This window comes from Gadus morhua, chromosome 14 (assembly GCF_902167405.1).
Source record: "Gadus morhua chromosome 14, gadMor3.0, whole genome shotgun sequence".
NCBI classification, from domain to species: domain Eukaryota; kingdom Metazoa; phylum Chordata; class Actinopteri; order Gadiformes; family Gadidae; genus Gadus; species Gadus morhua.
Genome location: NC_044061.1, coordinates 9,281,432 through 9,307,307, shown reverse-complemented (window position 1 = coordinate 9,307,307; position 25,876 = coordinate 9,281,432). Strand labels below are relative to the sequence as shown.

Sequence of the window (25,876 nt, the reverse complement as noted above, 5' to 3'; positions counted from 1 at the left end):
TATGATTATCATTTCATCATAGAGTGGCCCTTGTTGAAAATGAGTTTGACACACCTGATATAGGTAATGTAAGGTCTGTCTCACTTGTATTAATTTTACTCTGAAATAACTTGAATGGAACTTTAGATGTCTGGGGATAAGCAGCAGTCAGGTAGCTATTCAAAGCTATAATTACCTGCCTATTTTGTTTATTTAGGTAAAGCATTATGAAAAAAAATGCATGCGCAATAAAGTATACAACAAAATTTGCCGCACGCGCACTGTCCTATTCCCTCTTGGGCGAAGCCCCGGATGTTTCAGAAACCTAGAAACGCCCTGACACGCGTATTATTCCGTTTACCTTTCTAGTTTGCTTCACTCTTATTTGTTAGCCCAAGACTCTGTGTGGCCGCTCTAACCATAACTGTTTAGACTCTTCACATCCAGGCAGTCTTCTCTGAATTAACAGTATAGGGCTATGCTTTATGTATCCCAATGAACTTTAAATCTCTCTGAGTGAAACTGCCTTGTGTCACGTTGATCCCCGCGCCCGTTGCTTTTACCCAGACACTCATGTGTCGCATGTGACCCAGAGAGCTCACATGAGACCATATAGAAAACGCACACTAATCGTTATAGCTCTGCAGATGCAATACGTTAGCAGGGATGTAAATAACGTTATACAGGCTTTTAGAACATTTATTTGGTAAACTTTAAAATAGTCACCATCACAGACGTCGCAGATAATCGAGCGAGCCAGTAGGCTGTAGTTGTTTTTGTATTTTTGTCGTAGTTCCTTGTATAATATTACATGTCGAATTTTATTCACCAGTTCCGCCATTAACCGCAATACAATATTATTTTCGACCCCTGCTGATCTATCTTTGCTTAAGAGTACAGCGAGCAGGGGGCAGGTGTTGAAATCCATGGCAACCACGACTCCCCCAAAAGCCACCAATGAGAGCTTTTGTTTTCACGGTGGTGTTGCGACAGTGTCGTCAAGGCCGACGGCAGGGTGACAATTTGACCAGTTGTCCTCTAAACCGGTTTGCCCGAATCTCTCTCAAACAATAAATCAGGTTTAATTTGGGCAATCGACAAACTTAATCATGGCAGGAGTAATTGCACGAAAAGCCATCGACCATGTGAGAAGCAAGGATTTCAGAGATTACTTGATGAGGTAAATTTTGATGGAAATGCTAACTAGCTGGTGTGCTATCTGTGGGCACTAGCTCTGTACACTGACAGTATTTAGATACTGTACATTACGAATTAAATGAAGCTAGCCGGCCTCCACTCTACAACTTAGTAACTAAAATGGTTACTTTTAGTTAAAATCTTTCTGTGATTCTACATGAGGACTTATTGACGTATAAACATAACAGCATAGCATCCTAATCATGGTTCTATTGTTGGAAATTAGATTACTGCATTGGTGAATGGTGACAACAAAAGTAAGATTCGGATTTATTTAGAGCTTTAACCTGCATTCTCTAAACGTTCGACCTACAAGTAAAGTGCTATGCGGTAACATAGCTTTACTTGGTATGTTCATTTGAAGATTAATAGGATAATAATTATTCTAATCATTCCTAACGATGTTTTCCTTAGTAACAGTCAAAACAATGCAAAATCAATGGTCTGCTGTAAATGTGCACTTTTGATGGTCAATGTCCCAACTGATGTATTTCTCTTGTTCTTCTGTATCTCTTTTATGTGTTAACTCCAATCACCAGCACGGTAAGTAACTTACTTATCTTCAGCCTTATGTTACAAAGTTAACAATTCATTAAATGCTGTTAATGAACGTGTTACTCTGTTTTAAGTATCCCATATCAGTAGTACTAGGTTTCATTTACTTAATTATATATTTTTGTTAATCAAAGTCTAAAAGTTATGTTTGTCTGTGTGTGACAGCATTTCTGGGGTCCAATTGCAAACTGGGGTCTTCCAATTGCGGCCATCTCTGATATGAAGAAGAGCCCAGAGATTATAAGTGGCAGAATGACCTTTGGTGAGACACATGCACTCACCCAAACATAAAAATATGAAAAAAATAAAGCAAGAATACTTTGGAATGTGTATGGTAAATGCATTTTTATTTTATTCGTTCATTGGCAAATGCAGAAGCTATTCAGGGTACACTGGACTGAAAGTTCTGTACCGAGTGTGACCAAAATCCATAAAGTACAGTCTGTGCAAAAAGCCTTGTAGTTCGGGGCCTACCTTAACATAATTGCACATTAACATTTACTTGAATACTATCTCCCACGGTTCATGACATATGATTTGTAGTGTATTCACTTTTCATATTTTGTGTAAACAATTGACACATAAGATAACCTTGATGGACCGTAATTATTTCTCCCTCTCTTTAAGCGTTGACCTGCTACTCGCTGCTCTTCATGCGATTCGCCTATAAGGTGCAGCCTCGCAATTGGTTGCTTTTTGCTTGCCATTTGACCAATGAATCGGCTCAGCTCATTCAGGGTGGTCGACTCATCAAATATAAGTAAGTCTTATTATTTTTTTAGTTACTTTCGGAATTGTATGTATACATGTTCTTCTTGCTAACAGGTGCAGCAATTAGTAATTCCCTTGGCTGTTGTCCTAGCTGCCTTTTGTACTACTGTAGCATACATGTGACACTGCACTATATATATTTAGTGTAATTAATCCAAAGATTAAAAAAGGAAAGTGTACATAGCATATGAGGATCATATAATATAGCACACACTGGCGGTTTTCTCTTCTTTTAATACGCTTCTGGAAGGATTTGAAAGTAAGGTAACTAGCCCAAATCTATTTATTTCAGCATGGAGAAGAAGAGGGCGTCTTAGTGGCAGCATGAAGCCTTCACGTCAGCTTCCTGCCTGGAGAGCGAGTTTCAGTGGAGGGGGCCTGCTGATTAAGGATCTACCTTGACCACCACAGTACAAAACGTAGAGCCCCTAAGAGTATTCTTTGCTGCTAGCGCCGAACCCTAATGGTTCATTTTCAGCATTTAGTTGTAGTTTGGATCGTAGGATGTACTTCACAGGGATATTGACGGTTCTCAGAAATATCAAACTGTATGTAGTTTATTTTTACAACTTAAGCCACGCATCATCGTAATTGGGGAGAATGTAAATCATCACAAATGTAGCCTATACTTTGTTAGCTATGTAAAAATGTTACAATGTTCGCTCTTAAACCATCTTCAAACAAATAGTGGTTGATGATTTAAATTAAATTTTAATCTTTTAATTTATGTAATGATATGATATGATGATGAATGATATGAATTAAAAACAAGACACATATTTAATTTTACCCTCTAAGGCCCACTTTGTATGATGTACTACATTGTACTGTCTGCAACAATTAAATTCAGATTTTCTTCTGAGACTAATGATTATTATATGACCAAATTGTGTTTTGAAACTCGACTGGAGGAGTGTTGACTTTGTATGCTTCTTGGTGAATTATTCTACAAGGGTAATAAATTACTCAGATTATTCCACTGTCAAATGTATGTGTATGTATATGGTCTCTGTGTACCTAAATACACTGGTACTATATATCAATGGTAATTTGCATTTGTTGAATCAAAATACTGCCCTGAAGTATGTTGAACTTTCAGTATGTTGAAAGTGGTGAAATGTTTGCATTCACTCCGCTTAAAGAGTAGAGAGCATTATTCGTATTTGCTTTGGTAGACGGTAAAACCTCTGTGTCATGACCTAATCAGGGTTGAGGCAGAGAGGGACAAAACAAGGCCTGCAGTTTCACTGACCTTGTCTTGAGCTATTCTCATTTACTAGCAATGACTAAACAGAGTGACCTTGATCCAAGTTTTGCAGGCACTCAAAACCAGAGGCGGACAGAGTACACAGCTTCCTTACTTGAGTAAAAGTACAGATACCCCTTGCTAAATTTTACTCAAGTACAAGTAAAAGCACTACAGTCAGATGTCTACTTAAGTAAAAGTACTGAAGTACTTGTTTTTAAAAGTACTTGAGTATCAAGAGTATGTTTTCTAAATATTGCATTACTACTGCCACAGTGCTTACATTTATGTATAGAAACGTCCTGCATGGAGTTATGAAAAATGTTAACACCTTGGAGAATGTAAAAGGAATTGAAAGTAAAATCAAGTAATTTTCATCTTTTTACCATGGCAATAGCACAATAGTATACAGTATAACAGTATACTCAAGAACATAAAAACAATTGCTCAGCTTACATAAATATGCAATATCAGAAAAGAAAATTCAGCTAACAATTCTATGTATGTGTGAGTTTCTCAGTTTTTTTATCATCAAATCAACCATCGTCTCTCATCTAATTCTGACCATGGAGTTGGCTTTGGCAGAAAGCGAAGGTGATTGCTGATAGGCTGAAGGCTGTCCTAATCAGTTTGAGAGGGAATCACGTTTGAGAGGGAAACAACAAATTGAGGGTTTCCGTGATTTTTCTTTTCTCCTTTTATTTTTTATTTTTCAGAAGGAGTAACGGGTACTCACGGTCATGGATAGAAATGTAACGGAGTAAAGAGTACAATATTTGCCTCTCAAATGTACTTGAGTAAAGTCATGAGTACTCCCAAAAAATGATACTTGAGTAAAGTACAGATCCCTCAAAATTGTACTTAAGTACTGTACTCAAGTAAATGTACTCCGTTACTGTCCGGCTCTGCTCAAAACATGCATGTGATGTTAGTGCAAAGTCTCTTAAATAAACCTCCGGCCAGGAAACAGGTTAATAATAGGTTAATAAATGGTTGCTCGTGTAGACACAACATGCCATTTTCCTCAATGAATAGGACATACTAGTTAATCCTGCTTATGTTGACCTTGCAGGGAAAATATTGAATTAGAAAATTTGGTCTAAAGGAGAATACACATCTGAAAGCAATACAGAATGTCTAAGGGACACTACATTATATCCCATTATATTTTAGACACACAGTATTGTGTTATACTGTAAGAAGGAGGCTTCCTGTGTATTTGAAGCCAGATGCCAAATCTTGCCACATATTCCCTCCCTTTGATTTTAGGATTATTCAAATCATTTTAGTGCATGGTTCAGTATTGCTGCAATTAAGCCAAGTTCATAAACCATAAAGTTATATTTTCTTAGTTAACTAAAGCAAGCCTTCTCACCTTTTTTAGAATTACAAGAGGGCAAATTCTGTCGTTAATTTAGGCAGTCAAATAAAAGTTTTCGTGTCCGTCGAATTAGAATGAAAAAACAAACAAACATTAGCTATGGGACAATAATATCCAAATGATTCATGAATAATTTGTAATATCAATTTATCATTAAATCATCATGCTAAATCCGACATAATGCAGTACATTGTCGTTGATACATTCATAACATCGATGTATTCGCTAATGGGACCACAGTAGTTTATGGCACCAAAACGCTTTATTGCCTCCATGATGCGCGCGCATTCTCGAACGCCCTCAAGACGTTCAACACAACGAACATGCGCAGATCCAGTTGGAAACATGGCGTCCGTGAACAGTTCAGATTGGCGAGCTATCTGTGAACAATTTACCACCGCCCTAAACTTGACTGAGGTAGAATCTCGCAAAGACCCAGAGAACGACCCATTTCGATCCAAGTACAAAGCACGGGAGATCCTCAGAGAGATATACAGTGCACTGAAGAATTTCGAGGCCACCGAGGCTGACAGTGAGACCAGCGGAGAGAGGGGCGAGGAGCAGGTTGTAGATGGAGAGAAGGATGGCCAATGTTTTTACGGAGACTCACCGGCCGGGTGGCGGGCCGCAAAGCTGGCAGCTGTGGAGTATTTCCTGGGTGTCAACCACATCGAGACGGAAGAGCTGTCTGCCGGACAGGAGCATTTGATGAATTGCATGAAACTAATAGATAAATGGAGTACCTCGTCCATGAATGTGTCTCTCGTCATCCATGTCAAGGTAATGATCGCCGTCTCTATTTGCATGGAACCTAGGCCCTACTTTTACAATAATATCTAGGTATTAATACTTTTTTTTTTTAACGTTTTTTAAATGCACTACTTGCGCCAATGCCTAATTGGCACAATCAGCGACATAACATTTTCATGTTACGCATAAATGCAAACCGTTATTATTTCGTATAGGATAACGAATATACAAGGATTCATAATCTACATCAGTTCATAAAAAAAATCTGAAGGATACATTAAAGATGACGGTAGACCACTACTGTACAATAACATGAGTGATAAAAGAACACGAACCTTCGGTGAAATATTTTTTTGATTGGAATAGGTTACCCTATATTACGGAAGAGGATTAGGGCCACACATGTAAAAAAATAATAAGTTCTGACTTTATTCTCAGAATTCTGAGAATAAAGTCAGAATTCTGACATTAATCTCAGAATTCCGAGATAAAAAGTCAGAATTCTGACATTAATCTCAGAATTCTGACTTTTTTCTCAGAATTCTGAGATTAAAGTCAGAATTCTGACATTAATCTCAGAATTCTGGAAAAAAAATCGGAATTCTGACATTAAAGGGACTCTTACCTTTGTTGCATTTGAGAATTACAGCACATTCAAATCATCCCGCCTTCCTCCAATGCCCCACCCCCTAAGCGTTATTTAGTACAAGCGTTATTAGTACAAAACTAAGCGTTATTTTTAGTACTGTAACGACCTCGCCGGTGACATAATGATGTCGAGTCATTAGTAGTTGAAGGTAGTTTTAATGAACCAAAACCAGGTCACTGAAACCCGTAACATTGTAACCAACGGCAGAAAACCGACACAAAACAAACCCCGGCAACCCCCAACACGGTCTCACTCGCGTGCAGGCCCCCACCCTCCTGTTCTTCCAAGGCCCTCCCCCAGCTGACCTAATGATTCGCCCCCACGCTGATTGACAAGAAGAACATTACAATACATGCACATAGAACAACTGGCATAGCGGACAACGAAATATAATGTAACACATAACACACAAACTATTTAACTGTCCCAGGGTCGCTACAGTACAAAAGTTCTAGACTCCCATGGGTTATGTTTAGACTCCCATGGGTTATGTTTAGACTCCCAGGGGTCATAATATCTACCAGGGGTCTAGTAAACAAGAAATTTAGCAGGTGGCTCACTGTAATTTTATGGGCTTCGTGTGATACCGTTTTGAGGCCCCATGTTGAAGGACAGTGGTCCCTCTGAGTATAAGAAAGGTGTATGAGCATTACAAACAGAGTAGCGGGACAACGTAGCGTCTGAGGCCGAAATGGGTCCCCTAATCGGACTGAATGGTGCGGTTGGGTGCCAACGGTCTGGAGGTCTTCCTGTAGCTGCAGAGTAGCGGGACAACGTCGCGTCTGAGTCCGAAATGGGTCCCGTAATCGGACTGAGTGGTGCGGTTGGGTGCCAACGGTCTGGAGGTCTTCCTGTAGCTCCAGAGTAGCGGGACAACGTCGCGTCTGAGTCCGAAATGGGTCCCGTAATCGGACTGAGTGGTGCGGTTGGGTGCCAACGGTCAGGTCTTCCCGGAGCTCCAGAGTAGCGGGACAACTTCGCGTCTGAGTCCGAAACGGGTCCCCTAATCGGACTGAGTGGTGCGGTTGGTTGCCAACGGTCTGGAGGTCCTGAGAATCATCCAGGGGAGCGGGACCACTTGGCTTCTGAGGCCGAATCGGGTCCCCTTGTCGGACTGAATGGTGCAGTTGGTGGCCAACAGTCTGGAGGTCTTCCTGAGGCTCCAGAGGAGGGTAACTCTGTGAGTCTGAGTCCGAGATGAGTCCCCTAATTGGACTGAATGGTGCAGTTTCAGTACGCCGTGGACCACTTTGGTCTGCCATCGTCAGTCGCTACGGTCGCTACTCGCTACTGTCTGCCGTGGAATCAAAACAAACCCTCTAGTTGAGGACGCGCCTTGATGACGCGGGCCCGAATGCGCCACAAGAAGCAGACGGAAAACCTTATATATCCATGCAGCAAACAGACAGGTCTGTCGGCCAATAAGGTCATTCGGTCCGAAGAATTTTATTGGTTGAAGTTTTCACTAAATATTATGAGAGTAAAATAATTGTTTGTTTTTACTCCTGGTTGGTCTGTCTTGCATATTAGAGTGTTATTACCTTATTAATACCAATTTAACCTTATCCAAAAAAAGTGTAAAAATGCAACAAAGGTAAGAGTCCCTTTAATCTCAGAATTCTGACTTTAATCTCAGAATTCTGAGAAAAAAGTCAGAATTCTGACTTTAAAGTCAGAACTACGGGTATCTGTAAGGACCAACCTCCGTGGGAGAGACACTTTGCTTTATGCAGTAGGAGGAAACCTATGGAAAGCCAAGAAGGCCACAATCCGGCCCTAGAATGGCGCGGTAAAAGTGCAAGTATTCCGTACGGAATCCGTACGGAACTAATAGCCGCGGCTATTAGTCATATTGAGATGGCAGTGTGCGAAATACCCGTCAATATTCGGGGATGCCCTCATCCCCAGATTGTTCTCGATATGCAGTAGCCAGCTAGGCCATAACATTACAATATTTCATGGATACAAGCAAGCCAAGACAATCAATCTATATCTATAGCCTACATGACAACACACACACGCACACACGTTAAACACACTGGTAAAGCAATAGGAGCCTGCATTGGCTAAAGTTGTTGGGATGCACGTTTTTTTATAACAGGGAGGGGCAAAGTTGTGCATTACAATGCAAACACGACAATAATTGGCACCGTTCTTGCGCACTCAGAAGAACATGAACTGAATAAATGCCAGGTATATAGCATATTGGAGACGGGCACACAATCAGTGCATTTGCAAATGAGAGCCTGCAGTATGCCCGATCTTGTGACATTATTTAACCATCCATCTACCGCTAATACGATCAGACAGATACATCATTGATCACATATAAGCCCACAACAAGCTTAACATCACCACGGCAGGTGCGCTCTCTCTCGCACATTCACACAATCACTCCAACTTCTCCAACTCCAAGGCAAAGCTATTTCACTAAGACCACAAACAACCACAACTAACCAGCCTACATATCCACAACAATCAGTTCTATACATTGCGTCTATCTTCTGTTTGGCGCACATGGCTAATTTGCATACACGCACAGGACTGTCGGCTCCGCTTGTCAAAAAAATAGAACGTATTTGTGAATAAATGCTTTGAATTCTGAATACTGGACTGGGTGAGCTTGGTGAATTGGCTATGGGACGTGCACTTTTACCGCGCCATTCTAGGGCCGGATTGTGGCCTTCTTGGCTTTCCATAGGTTTCCTCCTACTGCATAAAGCAAAGTGTCTCTCCCACGGAGGTTGGTCCTTACAGATACCCGTAGTTCTGACTTTAAAGTCAGAATTCTGACTTTTTTCTCAGAATTCTGAGATTAATGTCAGAATTCTGAGATTAATGTCAGAATTCTGAGAAAAAAGTCAGAATTCTGAGATTAAAGTCAGAATTCTGACTTTTTATCTCAGAATTCTGAGATTAATGTCAGAATTCTGAGATTAATGTCAGAATTCTGACTTTATTCTCAGAATTCTGAGATTAAAGTCAGAGTTCTGACTTTATTCTTAGAATTCTGAGAATAAAGTCAGAATTTAATTTTTTTTTTACATGTGTGGCCCTAATCCTCTTCCGTACTATATGTATTCGTCCCGTAAACAGCTTGAATAAATATAGATAGATCGGTTGAAGTGAAGTCTACCATATCTTCTAATGTCGATTCCGTTGCATCCATTTGTAGACCAATGGGACAAAACATGATTTTAGACTTGAATACAAATTGTATATATGTGGAAAAAGTGACATGAAAATTGCAGTGCATTTCGGATGGATGTTTATGTGCTAGATCTGGGGAAATATAAAAAAGCTCGAGCTTTATCTTGAAGTGAAGCCCGTTATTTCAGCAGGAGGTTTATAAACCCAATAGCCACCCTTCCCCGTTACCCATCCATAGAGCACATCGTTCTGCTTCCAAATCATTATTCAGCTGCTTGGTTTGGTGTTGATTGACAGAACCAACTGGGCATCCTCTGGTCAGGACGAGGCGAGACGGAAACAGCAAAAGCCTTTCTGGAAACTGCAGAAGGTACCTATCTACGTTACATGAAGAAGGTAAGGCATTCATTAAAAATTGTTTGCACATTGTAAAAGAGTGCCATGGAGGTAGTCCTGGACTTTTACACAGTTAAATATTCAAAGGCACGAATATCAACATAAGAAAGAAAATGGAACAGTGAGTCCTTACTCACATAACTTTTGGATGGCAGCTAATGTTTCATACCTTGGTAATGTTAAACATAGTTAGGCATGACCCGGCGAAGATCAACAAATAAACCTAGAGTTGCAGTAGCCTTGTATCCAAGTTGTCTTATTAATTGTAGCTGAACTCATTATCTGCACTGCTTGTTTGTATTTGTTCAGGAAGGGAGTCCTCCGACAGACATGACGGAGTACTTCAGCACAGAAGAGAACCAACTGACGCACCAAGAGAGGACCAAGCGGTATTGGAAACGCAATGACATCCTCTATACACACTATAATTTATTTTCAGTTAAAGTGAATAGTCTAATTTTTTCTTTGTCTTCTCCACTCCCTAGTTTTTAACCTCTTTGCCCCGCTCTCTGTCTTTCTTGGCTCTCTTGCCTGTTCTCCCCTACCCTGGGTCTCTCTAGGTTTGAGTTGGCCTACACCCATACTAAGTACTACCTGGCCCAGGTCTACCAGTACCTCGGTGAGTCGTCTCTGTTGGCCGTTAGTATTACAAATCATGTGGCAATCAGTCAATCATGAACTATGAGGGGAAGTCGTTAGTCATCAGTCTTCTTCATCCCTTTTTAGAAATTGTATGTATTGTACTGAATCAATTAATTCTGTTGCCATACTTCAATGGGCATTTGACTGGTAGTTGGTAAAACAGAGCATATTAATCAGCTGAGAAATGTGATTTCGTTAATGTTTGAAATATGTATGCTATTCTTCCGTAGTACAGACTACTATAATAATTTGAAGCCTCATATACATATAGATAGATCGGTTATTAAACTGCTCTCTGCCACCTGTCCCTCGAGGTCATTCGATTTTAGAAATTATCTTAAAAACCTCTGTCTTATTTAACCCTAATTTCCTGCAATACGAGCCATTTTAAATGATTTGGCGATAGCCTGTGTGGTGTGATAATGACCCACAGTATGTACTAATAGTGTTCATACTAGTACTGTACTTACTCATTAGATATTGATTGATATGGACGTCTTCATTGGTCTGGCAGGTGAAACGGAGCTTTCTGCCACATACTGTCATAGCACCTTACAGAGACAGCTCCAACTGAACCAGTTCAATCCCATGGAATGGGCTCTCAACGCCGCTACGCTTTCACAGTACTACATTAACAAGGTGAGCTGCCATTACGCCAGGCGCGTTGTGAGACCTGGGCATTCAAGGCTATAGCCTCGGATCTGTTGGGATTGCTGTGCCGTCAAAAAATAAAAAAGAGAGTATACTTCTTTGTGGTTGCATTACCAGCAGCCACAGAGGCAGCATTGTAGCCAGTGAAAAAATGCACAATTCTCTCGAACCCCCGTTATAAAAGGACTCTAACGTCTGGGCTACAGCCCCGAATGTTTTAAATTGCTAGCGGCGCTCCTGCATTACGCCATGATCTTACCATTGTGTGTGTGTGTGTGTGTGTGTGTGTGTGTGTGTGTGTGTGTGTGTGTGTGTGTGTGTGTGTGTGTGTGTGTGTGTGTGTGTGTGTGTGTGTGTGTGTGTGTGTGTGTGTGTAGGGCCTCTACATGGAAGGCCGACACTGTCTCTCTGCAGCGACCGTCATCTCAGGCCTAGCAGGAGAGGTTCCCTCCGAGGCGGCTGCGGAGGAGAGTGAGTCTACTCATTCACTCAACTCACTAGTCACACAGGTCAGACTTCAGATGGATAACCTGAAGTTGGATGGCAGACAAGCCCGGACCCGGAATTTTACTTTATATTATTATTTTTTTATTTTGTAAACGTATTGCTCAAGGCGGAGGTCTGTAAGCGCATAACTGGCAATCACACACTCGGCTAGCAGTATTTAAACATGCAGAGGATCTGTAAAGGCTTCAGATCAGCACAGTGTAGACTGGCCGGTGTTGAAATACACTTTAGCCTTCTGTGATTGCCACTTATTAAAATCCCCTTGTGGTGTCAGCCTGCCGCACGAATGGTTAAATGAGGCGTCACTCTGCCCTTTCAGTTACTGGTTTCCAGCCAAGTCTGCGTGCCGTCACTCCCCCTAGAAGTTCTGCCATAACGTAGTAGGGCTGCTGGATCAGAGATTACTGCTACAGGGAATTGATGTGCATGCTATCAAGGAGATGGTTGGTTTTGGGAATCTTGCTGATGGATGCCTTAAGGTGGACTGTTGACAGTGGGGATCAAACCCAGTACCCTTTTGGGTGGGAGAGACGGTACTCCGGAGCTGTTCTAAAGTCTCCATTTGGTAGGCCTTATTTATTTGCAGGAGTTGTCTTGCAACTTCTGCAATTTTCCAATCTTTGTGATAGTAATTGTTAGCCTTTTTTATGGAACAAATTGATACAAATCTAAAATAAGTATCATGCATTCCTAATGTGCATTATCTAAAGAATCTAATATTTATTTTTCAATAACGTCGTCGGGATGTTATTTGGATCTTGTCTATTTTGACGTGGGAGACGTGCCGCCGATGACCTCATGTGAATGCTGCACGAAAATGGGCAGAACAGCCGTCCATAATGGTGGCGTGTAGGGGGACCACTGACCCGCTGTGTCCCTGGCTGTGTGGCAGGTGAGCGGGAGCAGGAGCGCAGGGACCAGCTGAGGCAGAAGAGGGCCGACATCGCCCGCTGCTGGATCAAATACTGCCTCAACCTGCTGCTGGATGCCAAGAAAGCCCTGGAGGTAGGTGTGTGTGTGTGTGTGTGTGTGTGTGTGTGTGTGTGTGTGTGTGTGTGTGTGTGTGTGTGTGTGTGTGGTTGTGTGTTTTTCTCTCTTTATGTGTGTGGGGCGGTGTTTGTATATGTGTGTGGTTGTGGGTTTTCCTCTCTTTATGTGTGTGTGTGTGTGGGGCGGGGTTTGTATATGTGTGTGGCTGTGTGTTTTCCTCTCTTTATCTGTGTGTGCGACAGGACAACATTGGTGAACTGGATGGGGATCGTCAGGAGGAGTTGAAGGCAGCGAGAAGAGCGGAGGTGGAGGAGGAGGAGAAGAGCAGGAAGAGTGCCCTGCTCTTTGGATCTGAAGACACGTTTGACTCCATCGCCAGTCTGGAAGAGAAGGTCTGTGTCCCTTATGGTTGTTATGGAATCGTTTAAGAAGCTGTATTGACCATTCGCATCTTATACATTTATACAAAGTGGTCACTGAATTCTGGTACAGGTCTTAAAGGGGCAGTACCTTTCAGCTTCTTAATGAATCGCTGTAAGGTTTTTACTGGTAGTAGTAGTAGTGGTACTTCTATTTTTGGCTAACACTTTGCACTACTTTTCTACAGATTTCCTTGTTCATAGTCGTCATCTTTAACCTCATGGGTGAAAATGTTGCCAACAATTATGTTGTGAAAGTGAAAAAGCGTTTATTTCATTGACCCACCAATAATCTTAGTGTGTGTGTGTGTGTGTGTGTGTGTGTGTGTGTGTGTGTGTGTGTGTGTGTGTGTGTGTGTGTGTGTGTGTGTGTGTGTGTGTGTGTGTGTGTGTGTGTGTGTGTGTGTGTGTTATTTATTTTTAGGTGCAAAGTTTGACCCCATTGGACTTTACTGATGCCAGAGCTTTGTTTTTGGTGGGACAGACATATGTCACACAGGTGAGGAATGTACAACACGCACGCATTTTTCAGATGGATCTTTTGAACAGTATATTTTGGATGACCTCTTGTGGCAGCAACGAGTAAAGCGTGCTGACTAAATGCCTCACTCAATGTTTTTATACATTGGCCCTTTTGATGGAATCATGATAATAAACGAACGTTGTAAAGTAAACAATACATCGTAGAGTCGTAGGGCTGTCCCAAACTAAGAATTCTGTGAGTTGACTAAAAGCAATTCCCGACTATTACTAGACTATGTTCATAAATATATGCATATTCATATTTAGGAACAGTAAGAAAAGAAGTGAAAAGTAAGAGGAATATGGTTGATTTGTGAGATAGTTTGGGAATCGTTTATATATATATATATATATATATATATATATATTTATATATATATTCGTGTATCACAACATACCAATGGCCCCATGGAGAGGAGTGCTGCTGCCTGACCGCTCGCTTGGAAGCCCCGTATCCTCAGGCCGGCAATCTCGTCTTTAGTTTCCGGCATAAGGTCGCTGTAACTCAGAGCATGAAAAAAAAAAAAAAGACTTTCAAACGACATAAGCTGGAATTGAGATGCGTGATTCCTTAAATACACAACATCCCAGTTGCTCTTTGCTGCTTACCTTCCTTCCATTTGGATGTAGCTGCACCGTGTTGGTGGAGTTCCCACCAATTTAAGTTCAACAACAATGAAACCGGGGGAGACAATGGCAACAATGAAAGCACGGGCTTACAATATCAGAAAAGGTGGCTTCTCGACTCACAGAAATTGGTCGCCGTAGGGTTTCTTATCTCAAAGAGACTGTCTCTGTCTATGTGTGTGTGTGTGTCTGCAGGCCAAGGAGTACTTTGAGATGGATGGTTTTGTGACGGACCACATAGAGATCCTGCAGGACCACAGCGCCCTCTTCAGGGCTCTCGCTTTCTTTGAGGACGACCTGGAGCGGCGCTGCAAGATGCACAAGCGGCGGGTGGACATGCTGGAGCCCATCTGCAATGGTACCACCTGAGCACGGTTTTTACCGCACTTCTCTTCCCTCCTCCTCCTATGTGGAGCATCCAGGGCTTGACCATACGGAAATATGCCCAAAAATAGTTCAGTGTTTTACACAATATCGATAACTTTCACGTTTGGCTTAAGAATTCCAAATATCATTCTAAAGCATCAAACTGATGGTCATTACATTAAATGCGGTGCATCGCACTAAATCTTGTTTCCCCTCATGACGTTTCAAACCTCATATTTGATCATTTTAAGGGAATGTCTTCATTTAGGGACGATAATATGGTATTATATGGTTCTGTTCCTTGTATGACTGGGTCTGAATTACCTTTTTCACAACAGACCTGAATGGCCACTACTACCTGGTGATTCGCAGACAGCTGATGTTTGAACTGGCCGAGATATACAACGAGATGATGGACCTGAAACTGACTGTGGCCAACTGCCAGTCCGACTCGGAGACACTGGATAGCCACACCATTAAGAAGCTAAATCACCTGTGTGGTGCTTCTGCTAAGTATGTGTGTGTGTTTGCGTGAGAGTGTGTGTGTGTGTGTGTGTGTGTGTGTGTATGTGTTTGCGTGAGAGTCTCTCAGCAAACCATTGCATGAATACCGTACTGGATCATGTTAACCAATGTTTCGCTCTTCTCTTCAGGTTCTTTGAGATGTTCCTGGAGTCTCTGCGCTCCCCAGAAGGGAAGCTCCCAGAAGTGCTGGAGGAGGAGGTCCTGAGGCCCGCGCTGGTGGCGCGCTTCAGGGTGGCCCGGCTCTACAGTCGGGTCATCTGCCCCGTGATCAGCGATAAGCTGGAAAACCTCAACAAGTCTCTGGACCACTACAAGTAGGGACCCCTCAATAAATGTGTGTCTGGATCCACTTGATAAACATTCAGGCATTTAAGGTTTGACTTTTACACAGTCACAGTTATAGCTTAAAATGCCCAAATAAGCTAAACTAGTGAGCAAGCTAAATTTGACAGCCGGGTGTATGAAAGCTATGAGATGTCCCTGTGTTTGTGTTGCTCAGGTACGTGGCGCAGTACGGCGACGCCCACCCGGAAGCATCCGCTGCCGTGGAAACGGAGCTTGAGCTCAGCCGGGAGATGGTCAGTCTGCTGCCCATCAAAATCAACCGCCTTAAAGCACAGATGATCTCTAATAACTGATCAATGTGACCGCAACTAACTTCGACAGAGCGACTGGCTAATTTATCTTCTACAGTATTGTCAAATGTATTGCCTTGATGTGTGCAGGGTCTTTTGGCACTCTTAAACAGTCCTAATGCATCATTCATAAAAACGTGTCTTGTGGCTGCAGTGACCTCACCATCAACCAGAACACATCACTAGTGTATGCATGATCCCCATATCAATTACGTGTTTACTGCTCTGTCCTTTGAATTAATAACAATGCCCTTCATTACTTGTAAATATGTGATAAAAATGTGAATAAAGTGAACAGCAATTATAGATGGGTTTATCATATAATTTATGAAGTGAGGATGTGTCAATTTTATGTTTACATTTTGCAGGTGATCGTGTCAGAAGAAAAGCTATCGGTACGGTATGTTGGTACAGTGAGGATGTTCATAAAACAAGTGCCAAGCGTTTACAATTGCAAAGATTACACGATGCCAGGACCTACAAACATACAGTACTGGAGGAGGGGTGGGGAGGCTGTGGAGTGAGGCTATGCAGAGTCCAGGTGAACTCTGAGTCTTGAGTCTCTTGCGGAAGCAGGTGAGCGACTCTGCAGTCCTGACTTCGGCAGGGGAGCTCGTTACACAATAGCGGTTGCAAAACAATAGTTGTGACTTGTTTAATGCTCTTAGTGATGGCAGGGTGCTCGAGCTGAAGTGTCCGTTCTGGTCCTGTGGATGATGTTGAGAGCAAATCTGCAGGATTGGACCACTGTGGTGATGTTCGGGGTACGGCAGAGTTAATTGTCCAATACCACACTGAGGTTCCTCACAGTCGGCGATGGAGCTACCTTAGGAGGGGCAGTCTTTCCCATGCACAAAGCTCAATCTTGTGAAGTTTAAAGGGATACTTCACCGGTGGAGATATGAAGGTTATATGAAGTAAATAATTCAATGTATTATAAATGTGCAAAAAAAATAGAAATCGGTTCATCCTAGCCTGTGAAAAGGCAGAAAGTGTCTGGCTCAAAAGTAAGAAATCCTCAAACTACCACAGTCCATTGCGCCCGCTGCACCGCCCGCCTGTTTCCGTTTGGAGGGGGAAGGACCCATGGTCCTCGCGCGAGTGGCAGCTCGTTTTTTCAAACGCATCATTTGTATATTACTGTACAGCATAAAAACATTAGCTAATTACAGTAGCTCAGCATATCAAGAATTTGTACTCAATCTTTTCTCCCCAGTTGAAATAGGTGTTTCTCTTATACTGTAGTCCTACTTTAGAATAACAGCACTTTGGTTAGTTAACAAATCACAACAACCAACATGAATTTGAAGTGTAATTCATGAAAAAACGTGAAGGGTGCGTTTGCTATCAGTCAAAATAGCTCATCTTGAGCATCTACTGTCTCCTATTAGCCACGGTACTGCCCATCTTGTGCTGGGTAATTAGCTCTGATGGCCTGGAAAGAGAGACTACTTGCTCGTATTTGACGCCACGCTCCCTGCGACTTGCATGGACAAGACCGACAAGCTCCCCATCGGCATAACTGAAACTCTCCACATGCCCCGACTTATAATGTTTTTCACCTCTTTCGATGCCTTTATCCTCCACTTGGAAATAAGAGGTAGAGTGGAGCAGAGAGATCGACATGAGTTCCAAGTGCGGGTGATGACGTATATCATTCACGTCGAGAGATGTGATGAGCTGCAAAGCAGCCTCACATAAAACCTAACATTATCAAACAAATTTTTAGTTTTCTTTGCATGAAAAATTATCATTTAAATCCACAAACAACATATTTTTCGATCTCATAGGTCCCATGGGCTCTACCGGAGGGGGCGTGACTTCGCCGCTCTATTGGTGGGCTCACAAATTTGCGGAACCAGTGGTTTGTAGTCCTCGGCCCTTCTAGCAGGCAAGCAAAGTTCTCCCGAGTTTAAGTCAAACGCGTCATTTGACGTCATCTCGGGAGAAAATTAGATCAGGAAAGCTGGGCCATTGACTGGGTTACACTGAGGGGAAAAATAAACATTTTTTATGCATTATAATAGCGATTTTATAATTATAGAACACCGGTTCTGAATGGGTGAAGTATCCCTTTAAGCATTAATATTTCATTTTGAACAATAATGAATGATTTTCTCAGTTTTTTCTAGTAAATAAAAAATGTCATACATCCTGTAATGCAGGAATAAATCGTTACTTTATGCCCAAATATTGAAAAAACAAGCATATTTATAGGAGACTATAAAAGTTGCCAAAATAATTGGTCAAGAATTGAAACGTAAACCAGGGTGAGTTAAATTATAATTTCAAGTATCTGTTGGCAGTATCACGCTGCATGGGTACGGTTAATCTGATGATCTCTTACATGCCATCAATTATGACTAAGAGGCTTAAGCTGGGGTTTAAAAGGTCAAACAGCCTAGAGCTGGATTCTGATGACAGGTGTGCAAGGGTTGAACTAAATCGCAGTTATTAGAATCACTCGCCAATGCTGGTCTTCAAACTCTGCAGACTGTTTGAGATATAAAGACAGGGAGAAGATGTTACTAACCCAGTTACGGGTTGTATGGTCAACACCCAATACATTTGTCCTTCTCTGCCGTCTCAATGCAATTGCAGTTTGGAGGACAACTTTGCACTTTTACTTTCCCTCTTTGAGACAGAACCATGCGATACAACACACTGCCTATAATCATTCAGAATTTCCTATCACCAAACCTTTCATTTTGGTAATATGCAAGTAAATGCATGACTTCAAAATCAGGACCATTCAGCTTAGAGTCTTTCAGAACCCCCAACGTCTAGGGGGAATGGGGGTGGTAACTGATGTCAAAATGGCCAGGTTATGCATGATAGATAAACAAGTTGTACACCACAATGCAACCGGGTCTTGGGTTAGGGTTACCAAACAAAATAACCAAACAAAACCAAGCAAAGTTAACAGCTAACACAGGAGGGCAAAGCTTACCAGCTCTCACATAGACCACATGTCTACTTTCCTAACCTAAACTTAACCCAAAATACAGTTGGTAGCAACCCTCCTAACCTAATGTGTCTAAACAGAACAGCACTTGTAAAGAGACCTTTGTCTTACCTGTCCCAAGACCGCAATGTAGCAACAAAGAACATAGAAATGGTGGGCCAAGTGTAATATATGATTTCAAATGATCTAGCAATCCTGTCAAACTCTCAAGATGAAATAAATAGGGTTAAGCTCGGCAGACCAAAAAGATGGTGGCAGGCCTCCCCTTGCTGGGAACTGAAATGGTGTGATGAGCTGCTGGTTAATTGACTGGCAACTGCACATGACAATAGAGGGAAATCAAGACAGCAACATACAGATAGTGCCGTAACAGGGTCAAACACCCTCACTTGACCAATAGGCTACCCTATATCACTGAAATTTCCCTTTTAGTGAGGATTTGGGGCTGGGATGTTACTAATACTGTATGATCTCTTAATACCAGCAAGTTGAGTTTCCACCTGAGAGGAAACTTTTATTTTTTTGGCTACTGCAGGGTTTGCTTCACCAAAGCATGTATATTCAGTACATATTTTTCTTCTTCTTCGACTGCACCTGCATTCCAGGGCTAACTCATAGTAGGCCTATGTGCAAACGTATCACTGCCTGATTATCTTTCTGACCATAATTACATCAGTGTTGTGTATAATGGATGGTAAAAAAAATGGTTTGAATGATAATAGGCATAATATGTTGTTGCCCTGCATCCCAAGATGACCGATTGTACAGCCCCCCCTCCGGAAGACAGTTACCTCAGAGCATTCCTGAAGGTTTGAAAGAAGGATGCTCCTAGTTTGATGGAGGTCAAAGCTGTGTTGCAGCTGCACTTCTGTGTTTTGGACATAATTCATATATTTTACACTCTTTTTCGCTTGCCACGTGAACTCTGTCTGGGCTGCAAGACCCATGCAGTGGTGGAACCAAATTGTGATGTGTTGGAAAGTAGGCAGGTCTATTTCCTGTTGGAAGATAATACTCAAACGTTGTGACCACTTCCTGATGAATCTCACACACGTGAACATCTTCACACACACACACACACACACACACACCCCAACACACACACACACACACGCACACACACACGCGCTCACACCACACACACACACACACACACACACACACACACACACACACACACACACACACACACACACACACACACACACACACACACACACACACACACACACACACACACACACACACACACACACACACACTATTGCGTTGTATAGAGCCAAAACTCCTGCCATTAATTTGCAGGCCTCTTTGTCCTTTAAACAGGCTCTCTGTTTTGGTTTCTTCTTCATTTTCACTCTCAGGTGATCAGTTGACAGTCCAAATATGGCATGAATAATCAGCCAATATGCTCTCTTTTGAAGCACTACATGTTCCTAATGACCGTGCTAGCTCAGAACTGCCTGAAAACATGATCTGTGTAAAACCTCCGATGAATCATCAGCAGTAAAGTGAATATCAGATTACATCTGCTTGGGAGACCGTAACATATTTCATGTGTCTCAACTTGTTTAAACCTCTTTGCCAATAGTTAATAGTTAGCATTCTGTTATTGTGTGTGGCACTTCTGCTGAAAACATGTTAAAGTTATTATAATACATCCATGGATGAGCTGAGCACGCATCTTCATCTTGCGGTCTCCGTCCCCATCTTTCTCTGCCACTGTTTCCGCATCTTATTTTGGGTCTATCCGTGATGGCTGATAGCTAATAGGCAAGAGAGGGTGTAAAAGTTTCCACTTCTAAGGTTCAAACACTTCTACTAAAGACGTCCCCAGGAAACAATGACGCACAGGAGGGCTGAGCTTTATAGAGGAAGATCAGATGTGCAGAACCATTTCACCACGCATAACAGAATAGAACGGGAGGCAACCTCAATTAAGACACACTTTTATTCGCATTTCTCAGTTTGTTTTATAGTTTTGTTTGAAGGACTTTTTAAGAATATATATATTTGCCACGTTAAAGATGAAGATATTTTTGTCACTGGCTGTCATATGTTTTGCCATAAATAGCGGAACGGGTAAGTTATGACTGTTTATTTCCCGTTGTGTTGTCTTTAGGCATACTTGAAGTTGTGTGGGCAAATATCTGGACAATTCGTAAAGCTATCGTTAAGGGAGTTAGCGTGCGAACAATACTGAAAACTTATTTTGATTTCATTCGCGCGTTTATAATGGTTTGTCATTAGACTCGTTGTGAAACCGAGTAGGACTACTAAAAAATATTTGGTAGTCTCATCACTTCCTATAAATGTTCGATGTGAATACTTTGAAGGCCTGTATTAAAAAAAAAAAGGGTTGGATTTACGGTAAACGATTTTGAAGGGGCGGTAATCCCGAATATCATCACAATCTCGAAGTCCGATTCAATCTTCTTCTTTCAGGCCACCCGTATAAGGAAACTGCCCCTTGTAGTCCAGTTTTAAATCCTGTTTAAGATCAAATAAATTAATATATAAATGGTAACGGCGTTAGGCCATTTTAATTTCTTATTGACGCTGGTCAAATTGAAATGGTATCCCCCTTTCACTTGATTCGAGTTCGGACTTGATATCAATCCATTCTGCTTCTATTTGTTCGATATCATAATACAACAGTTCTCTGATGATGACCCTTCAATAATAAGAAAACAAACCCAGTTGTAGTCATGGAACGTAATAATGCCAACATTTATGCCTCATGTCAATTAATATATAAAGCCATATCCTACTATGTGAACTTGAGCAGAAATGAGGTAGTTGAAATGACGTCAGAATTCTTCCTCTGACGGCAGACTAAGGGGCCTTACTGGCGGTGCATTCAGTGTTATAAACGTTTGGCCTACATTCTAGACAAACTAAAGATCTTTAAGATGATAGACCTACAGGGGTTTGTGGGTTTGAGGTCAGGAATCCGGAGCACTGCATTTTAATGGGGTTATTCAGCGAAACATTATGCTGTGGTTGCATTCCATCTCTCTTTTTTGTTTTTTTCTCATAAATCAGCTAATTAGTCATGGTGCAAAGTGTGTGAAACCAAAGTGGAAATCATGGTTTAACTCACATCCATTTTAGGATGGTTATTTACACGTGATAGGCTTTGTTACTGTTCTTCTGATTGAAGCGTTTCCGTGTTTCACTGTTGAGTAAAAAATAAACAAACAGGCAGAGAGATGGACAGAGAGACAACCTTCTCTCTGTTCTCAACCTTCTCCTCCTCTTCTTCATCAGGAGCCCCTTCCAAGGCTAGGTACATGTTTGTGAAATGTCACCCATTGGGAAACGACTCCAACTGCGTGACCCACCAAGGCCCAGAGATGAATCTCACTACAGACCTACCTGACAAACTGCCAGCTTCCGCCGCACCGTACATGTAAGTATGGTTACATGTGGTTACATATAACTACTACACCTGCGGCATTGTTTTTTTTGATCCAGAACCTTTCGTCTAGGAGTTGAACACCATAACCCTTTTGCCCGTTAAAAGTGGTGGGAGCAGTTGTGCAAAACAGTGTCCGTTCGTTGGCCACTTGTAGGCTGGGGGCGTGTGTTAATAGTGTTCAAGTATACAACCATAGAGGAAGCGATATGTTGAGCAATCGTCATGTTTGCAACAGTGTCTGTCGACAGATAAAGAAAAAAAAAAGCATGCCGCGATGATGAAATGAGACACGATGAGAATACGACCTGAAACATTCAAAATAGATTAGGTGCCAATACCTTGCACTTCGGGGCAAAGGGCCTGGAACCAGTAGCACCTCTGGATCCATGCCCTTTGCACTAATTTAACAGGAAGCCAACCGGAAGTGTTGATAGGAAACTGGCTGTGATGGCTGATTCCCTCCCTGCCCCTTCCATTGTTCAGGGCCAGCAGTTTACTATGCAGCGGTATGGCTGGGTTCTCAGGCATAATGACATAAAGTCTGTCCACGGGAAGAACACCATATAAAACATTAATCCAACGTTTTTCATTAGTGAAGGTCAAAAACACAGAAGTGTATTGACATTTTTGCTTTGGTTGAAAATAGGTGTGGAATGTTTTGGAAAAAGTGCTCCTCATCCAAATCAGAGAAACATTATGCCTCAGACTTATCGCCTTGGAATCTAAAGGAGGCTACACCCCTTACATTTGGACATTGTCGTTCAAACGCAGAACCTTTCTGCTGGGATTCAATCAACCTAACCGCTACGCTTCCCCAGAGCTTGGTTTACAGGTTATATCAGAAACAGAAGGGAGTCAAGAGTCCGTTAGTTTCACTTGAGGAAAGTGAGATGATGCATGTTGAATTATGCAACTTTTTCAGGAGAAGCATATTGCGATGTGTGCCCTACAGCCCTGAATATCTGATTGAATTGAGGGGTTGTTGCTGACTTTTTGCCCCTGTGTGAGGCTGTCTATGATGATACATATACTTATTGAACCCATTGGGAAATTCATTAAACCTATTCAATCTAGGAGCGTAGGGTTGCCACAGAGTAGCTCCCAGGGGCCAATTCCGAACCAGATCTAGTAGTGCCCATGCTTTGGTGATGGGCAGGGCAGAACCACACAATGATGATCATGAGGATGATATTTATGACAATAACAGCAATAAAAGCCAAACCTCTGTATTATAGCATTGGAGGGCAAATGGCATTGTCTCTGTGTGTATTACTTCACCCTGCGTACCAAGCCTTTCCCCCGTTATGATTCCAGAGGGGCACAGCCAGTGGAGGATGGGCCCGTGACAGAGAGGAAAGAGCCCAAGGTGGAGTCGGTTTCATCCTTGACAGAAGATGGTTCAGGAGCTTTCGAGGGCTCCACAGGTTTTGAGGGATCTGCAGTTGAATCACCCGTGGCAGATGGCTCTGGAGATTTTTGGACCCAATTAGGTACAGTAGATCGCTTTTGAAGACACGCAGAGAATTGCTTGATACATTTTAACATAGTTCATATTTTATATATTGTATTATCTTTACACATAAACAATGATGTGTTTGTGCACAGTCCTTTCTGTTGAGGCCTTTAGTAGTTGTTAGTAGGCGGGATACTTTAAGAATAGGAAAAGATTAATAAGAGTGCTCAGTCCAAACAGAGGTTGTACAACTTTGTGATGGGAACTAGCGTAGCTCGGCTGGTAACGTGAGTTAAAGGGTCTGGGAGTTTGAGAGAGTACGATTATTGTGAATAAAGAGAGAGGTATGTGCTGGAGAACAATTTTCATTTGTACAATATATCAGTTATGGGATGCGATCTTATTGATAACATTATAGAAATCACTATCGATTGACTAGCATTGACTACAGCTATTTCCAGGTTATTTTAAGCTACAAGCTAGTTGAAATGTAAAACATTGTGACTTAAATCTGGGACTTATAACTTTTTTGTATTTTTTATCTATTTCTACATTTAGCGGGGGATGTTATGGCTGATTACCGACCAGCAGAAGAAGAGCTGAGAGAAGACAATCTGCTGGATCTGTAGACACACACACACACACACACACACACACACACACACACACACACACACACACACACACACACACACACACACACACACACACACACACACACACACACACACACACACACACACACACATAATGAAAAAAAAAGGGAAACAACTTAAGAAACAATTAAAACAATCTGAAAGTTAAATGAAAACGATGTTAAGGCAATTGCCATATTAAAAGTAAAGCCCTGAGAAATTAGAAATTGAGAGATAAAGGCAAACAGACTGAATTTCAAGTGCAATTAGTCTAATTCATTTATTTTGGTAGTAACCTATATTCACATTTTAAGGAAAGATAATATATTATTTTAACTTTCTGTTGCTTTCACTTTCTTTCGACCAAATGTCTGTATTGCGGCGTTGTTTCCATGTTGTGAGACTTTCTCTCTACAATCCTCTCCTCAATCCTTTTTTTACACATTGTGAGAAGGCCTGTAGCTAGGCTTTGCCTCATAGGCCAATCATGTATTATTTAGGGTTTAGCAGATTTGAGGTCAGAGCTTTGTTAGCCTGGCAATGCTAGACGATTCTGAAACTGCAATTATCTGTAGAGCAAATAAAACATGAGCTGGCGAGATTTGTCTGGTTACCATACTAGTAGTTTGTCACTGTCATTCCCAGACCCGGATAAGCTTGTGTCCATTTTGTGGTTCTTGTGGTTACTGATGGCGTTCATGGACTACGTTAAGAGAGATGTAGAGCATATAGTTAGAACACATCTCACTCTTGATCCACAATATCTCATTAAGGGCCAAATATTCTCTAAAATTGTCTGTAAACCTAGAGGATATCTCTCAGAATAAATGTTCTTCACTTTAAGAAAGCAATTATTGCTATGTTGGATTTTTATATTTGTGCCATGGTGACAAGAGCTGTCATAAACAATTATTCTGAAATATAAATGGTTTAATGTGTCTGTAAACATTTGTGTGTTTTGTAGAAAACATTTAAGATTTTTCTGATAAACTGTTTCATAACACCTTATCAAGTAAATGACATGTGCTTTTCTCGTATAGACCCTTGAAAATCCCATTTTCGTATTTTTATACTTTAAATCATTGCCAGTTATTTTTTAATACTACTGCCAATAAAAACACGTAGCCTATATAGTTATTGAGCCGCAGAATGTAAGGAAAATAAAATTGTTTTCACTGTTACATGTTGTCCTTTCTGTTTTTTCTTTATGGAATGCAACCATAAATAACCAGGCCTATGATAACGTGTCATATTCAGCCTTTGAATTGAATTGCCTACTATTCAGAGGTCATAGTGTCCAACTGATAGATGTATTACGCGCCTTATGCTGTTACTTTAAGTCTTTGACTAACGCATTTGTCAATGGATTCTCAAGTGATACTCCCAAGGGAAAAAATAATTGGTGTCGCTACCCGTTAATGCAAATTGTTCTATTATAAGAATA

The 25,876-nt window shown here is 41.5% G+C and overlaps 3 protein-coding genes across 3 annotated transcripts; all 3 read left to right on the top strand.

The window, feature by feature from the left end:
• The first annotated feature begins 912 nt into the window (after positions 1–912).
• Positions 913–3,476, top strand: mpc1 (mitochondrial pyruvate carrier 1). Its single transcript, XM_030377602.1, has 5 exons — positions 913–1,159; positions 1,716–1,719; positions 1,897–1,993; positions 2,359–2,491; positions 2,795–3,476. The coding sequence occupies exons 1-5, from the start codon at positions 1,089–1,091 to the stop codon at positions 2,817–2,819; spliced, it is 330 nt and encodes a 109-aa protein (XP_030233462.1). The 5' UTR covers positions 913–1,088; the 3' UTR covers positions 2,820–3,476.
• Positions 3,477–5,446: 1,970 nt separating this feature from the next.
• On the top strand, positions 5,447–16,264 carry kifbp (kinesin family binding protein). The gene is made up of 13 exons (XM_030377477.1): positions 5,447–5,909; positions 9,976–10,074; positions 10,384–10,463; positions 10,635–10,693; positions 11,231–11,355; positions 11,745–11,838; positions 12,767–12,879; positions 13,107–13,256; positions 13,708–13,782; positions 14,628–14,790; positions 15,137–15,311; positions 15,452–15,637; positions 15,823–16,264. The coding sequence occupies exons 1-13, from the start codon at positions 5,475–5,477 to the stop codon at positions 15,959–15,961; spliced, it is 1,893 nt and encodes a 630-aa protein (XP_030233337.1). The 5' UTR covers positions 5,447–5,474; the 3' UTR covers positions 15,962–16,264.
• Positions 16,265–20,786: 4,522 nt separating this feature from the next.
• Positions 20,787–25,613, top strand: srgn (serglycin). The gene is made up of 4 exons (XM_030376527.1): positions 20,787–21,005; positions 22,194–22,335; positions 23,659–23,834; positions 24,356–25,613. The coding sequence occupies exons 1-4, from the start codon at positions 20,951–20,953 to the stop codon at positions 24,424–24,426; spliced, it is 444 nt and encodes a 147-aa protein (XP_030232387.1). The 5' UTR covers positions 20,787–20,950; the 3' UTR covers positions 24,427–25,613.
• The last annotated feature ends 263 nt before the right edge of the window (positions 25,614–25,876 follow it).

Excerpts from the sequence above, each read along its gene's own strand:
- kifbp (XM_030377477.1), top strand. The coding sequence starts at position 5,475 with ATGGCGTCCGTGAACAGTTCAGATTGGCGAGCTATCTGTGAACAATTT. Across the intron at positions 10,464-10,634 it reads CACCAAGAGAGGACCAAGCG|GTTTGAGTTGGCCTACACCC; the intron begins GTATTGGAAACG and ends GGGTCTCTCTAG. Across the intron at positions 11,356-11,744 it reads CACAGTACTACATTAACAAG|GGCCTCTACATGGAAGGCCG; the intron begins GTGAGCTGCCAT and ends GTGTGTGTGTAG.
- srgn (XM_030376527.1), top strand. The coding sequence starts at position 20,951 with ATGAAGATATTTTTGTCACTGGCTGTCATATGTTTTGCCATAAATAGC. Across the intron at positions 21,006-22,193 it reads TGCCATAAATAGCGGAACGG|GAGCCCCTTCCAAGGCTAGG; the intron begins GTAAGTTATGAC and ends CTTCTTCATCAG. Across the intron at positions 22,336-23,658 it reads GCTTCCGCCGCACCGTACAT|AGGGGCACAGCCAGTGGAGG; the intron begins GTAAGTATGGTT and ends TTATGATTCCAG.
- mpc1 (XM_030377602.1), top strand. The coding sequence starts at position 1,089 with ATGGCAGGAGTAATTGCACGAAAAGCCATCGACCATGTGAGAAGCAAG. Across the intron at positions 1,994-2,358 it reads AAGTGGCAGAATGACCTTTG|CGTTGACCTGCTACTCGCTG; the intron begins GTGAGACACATG and ends CCTCTCTTTAAG. Across the intron at positions 2,492-2,794 it reads GGTCGACTCATCAAATATAA|CATGGAGAAGAAGAGGGCGT; the intron begins GTAAGTCTTATT and ends TATTTATTTCAG.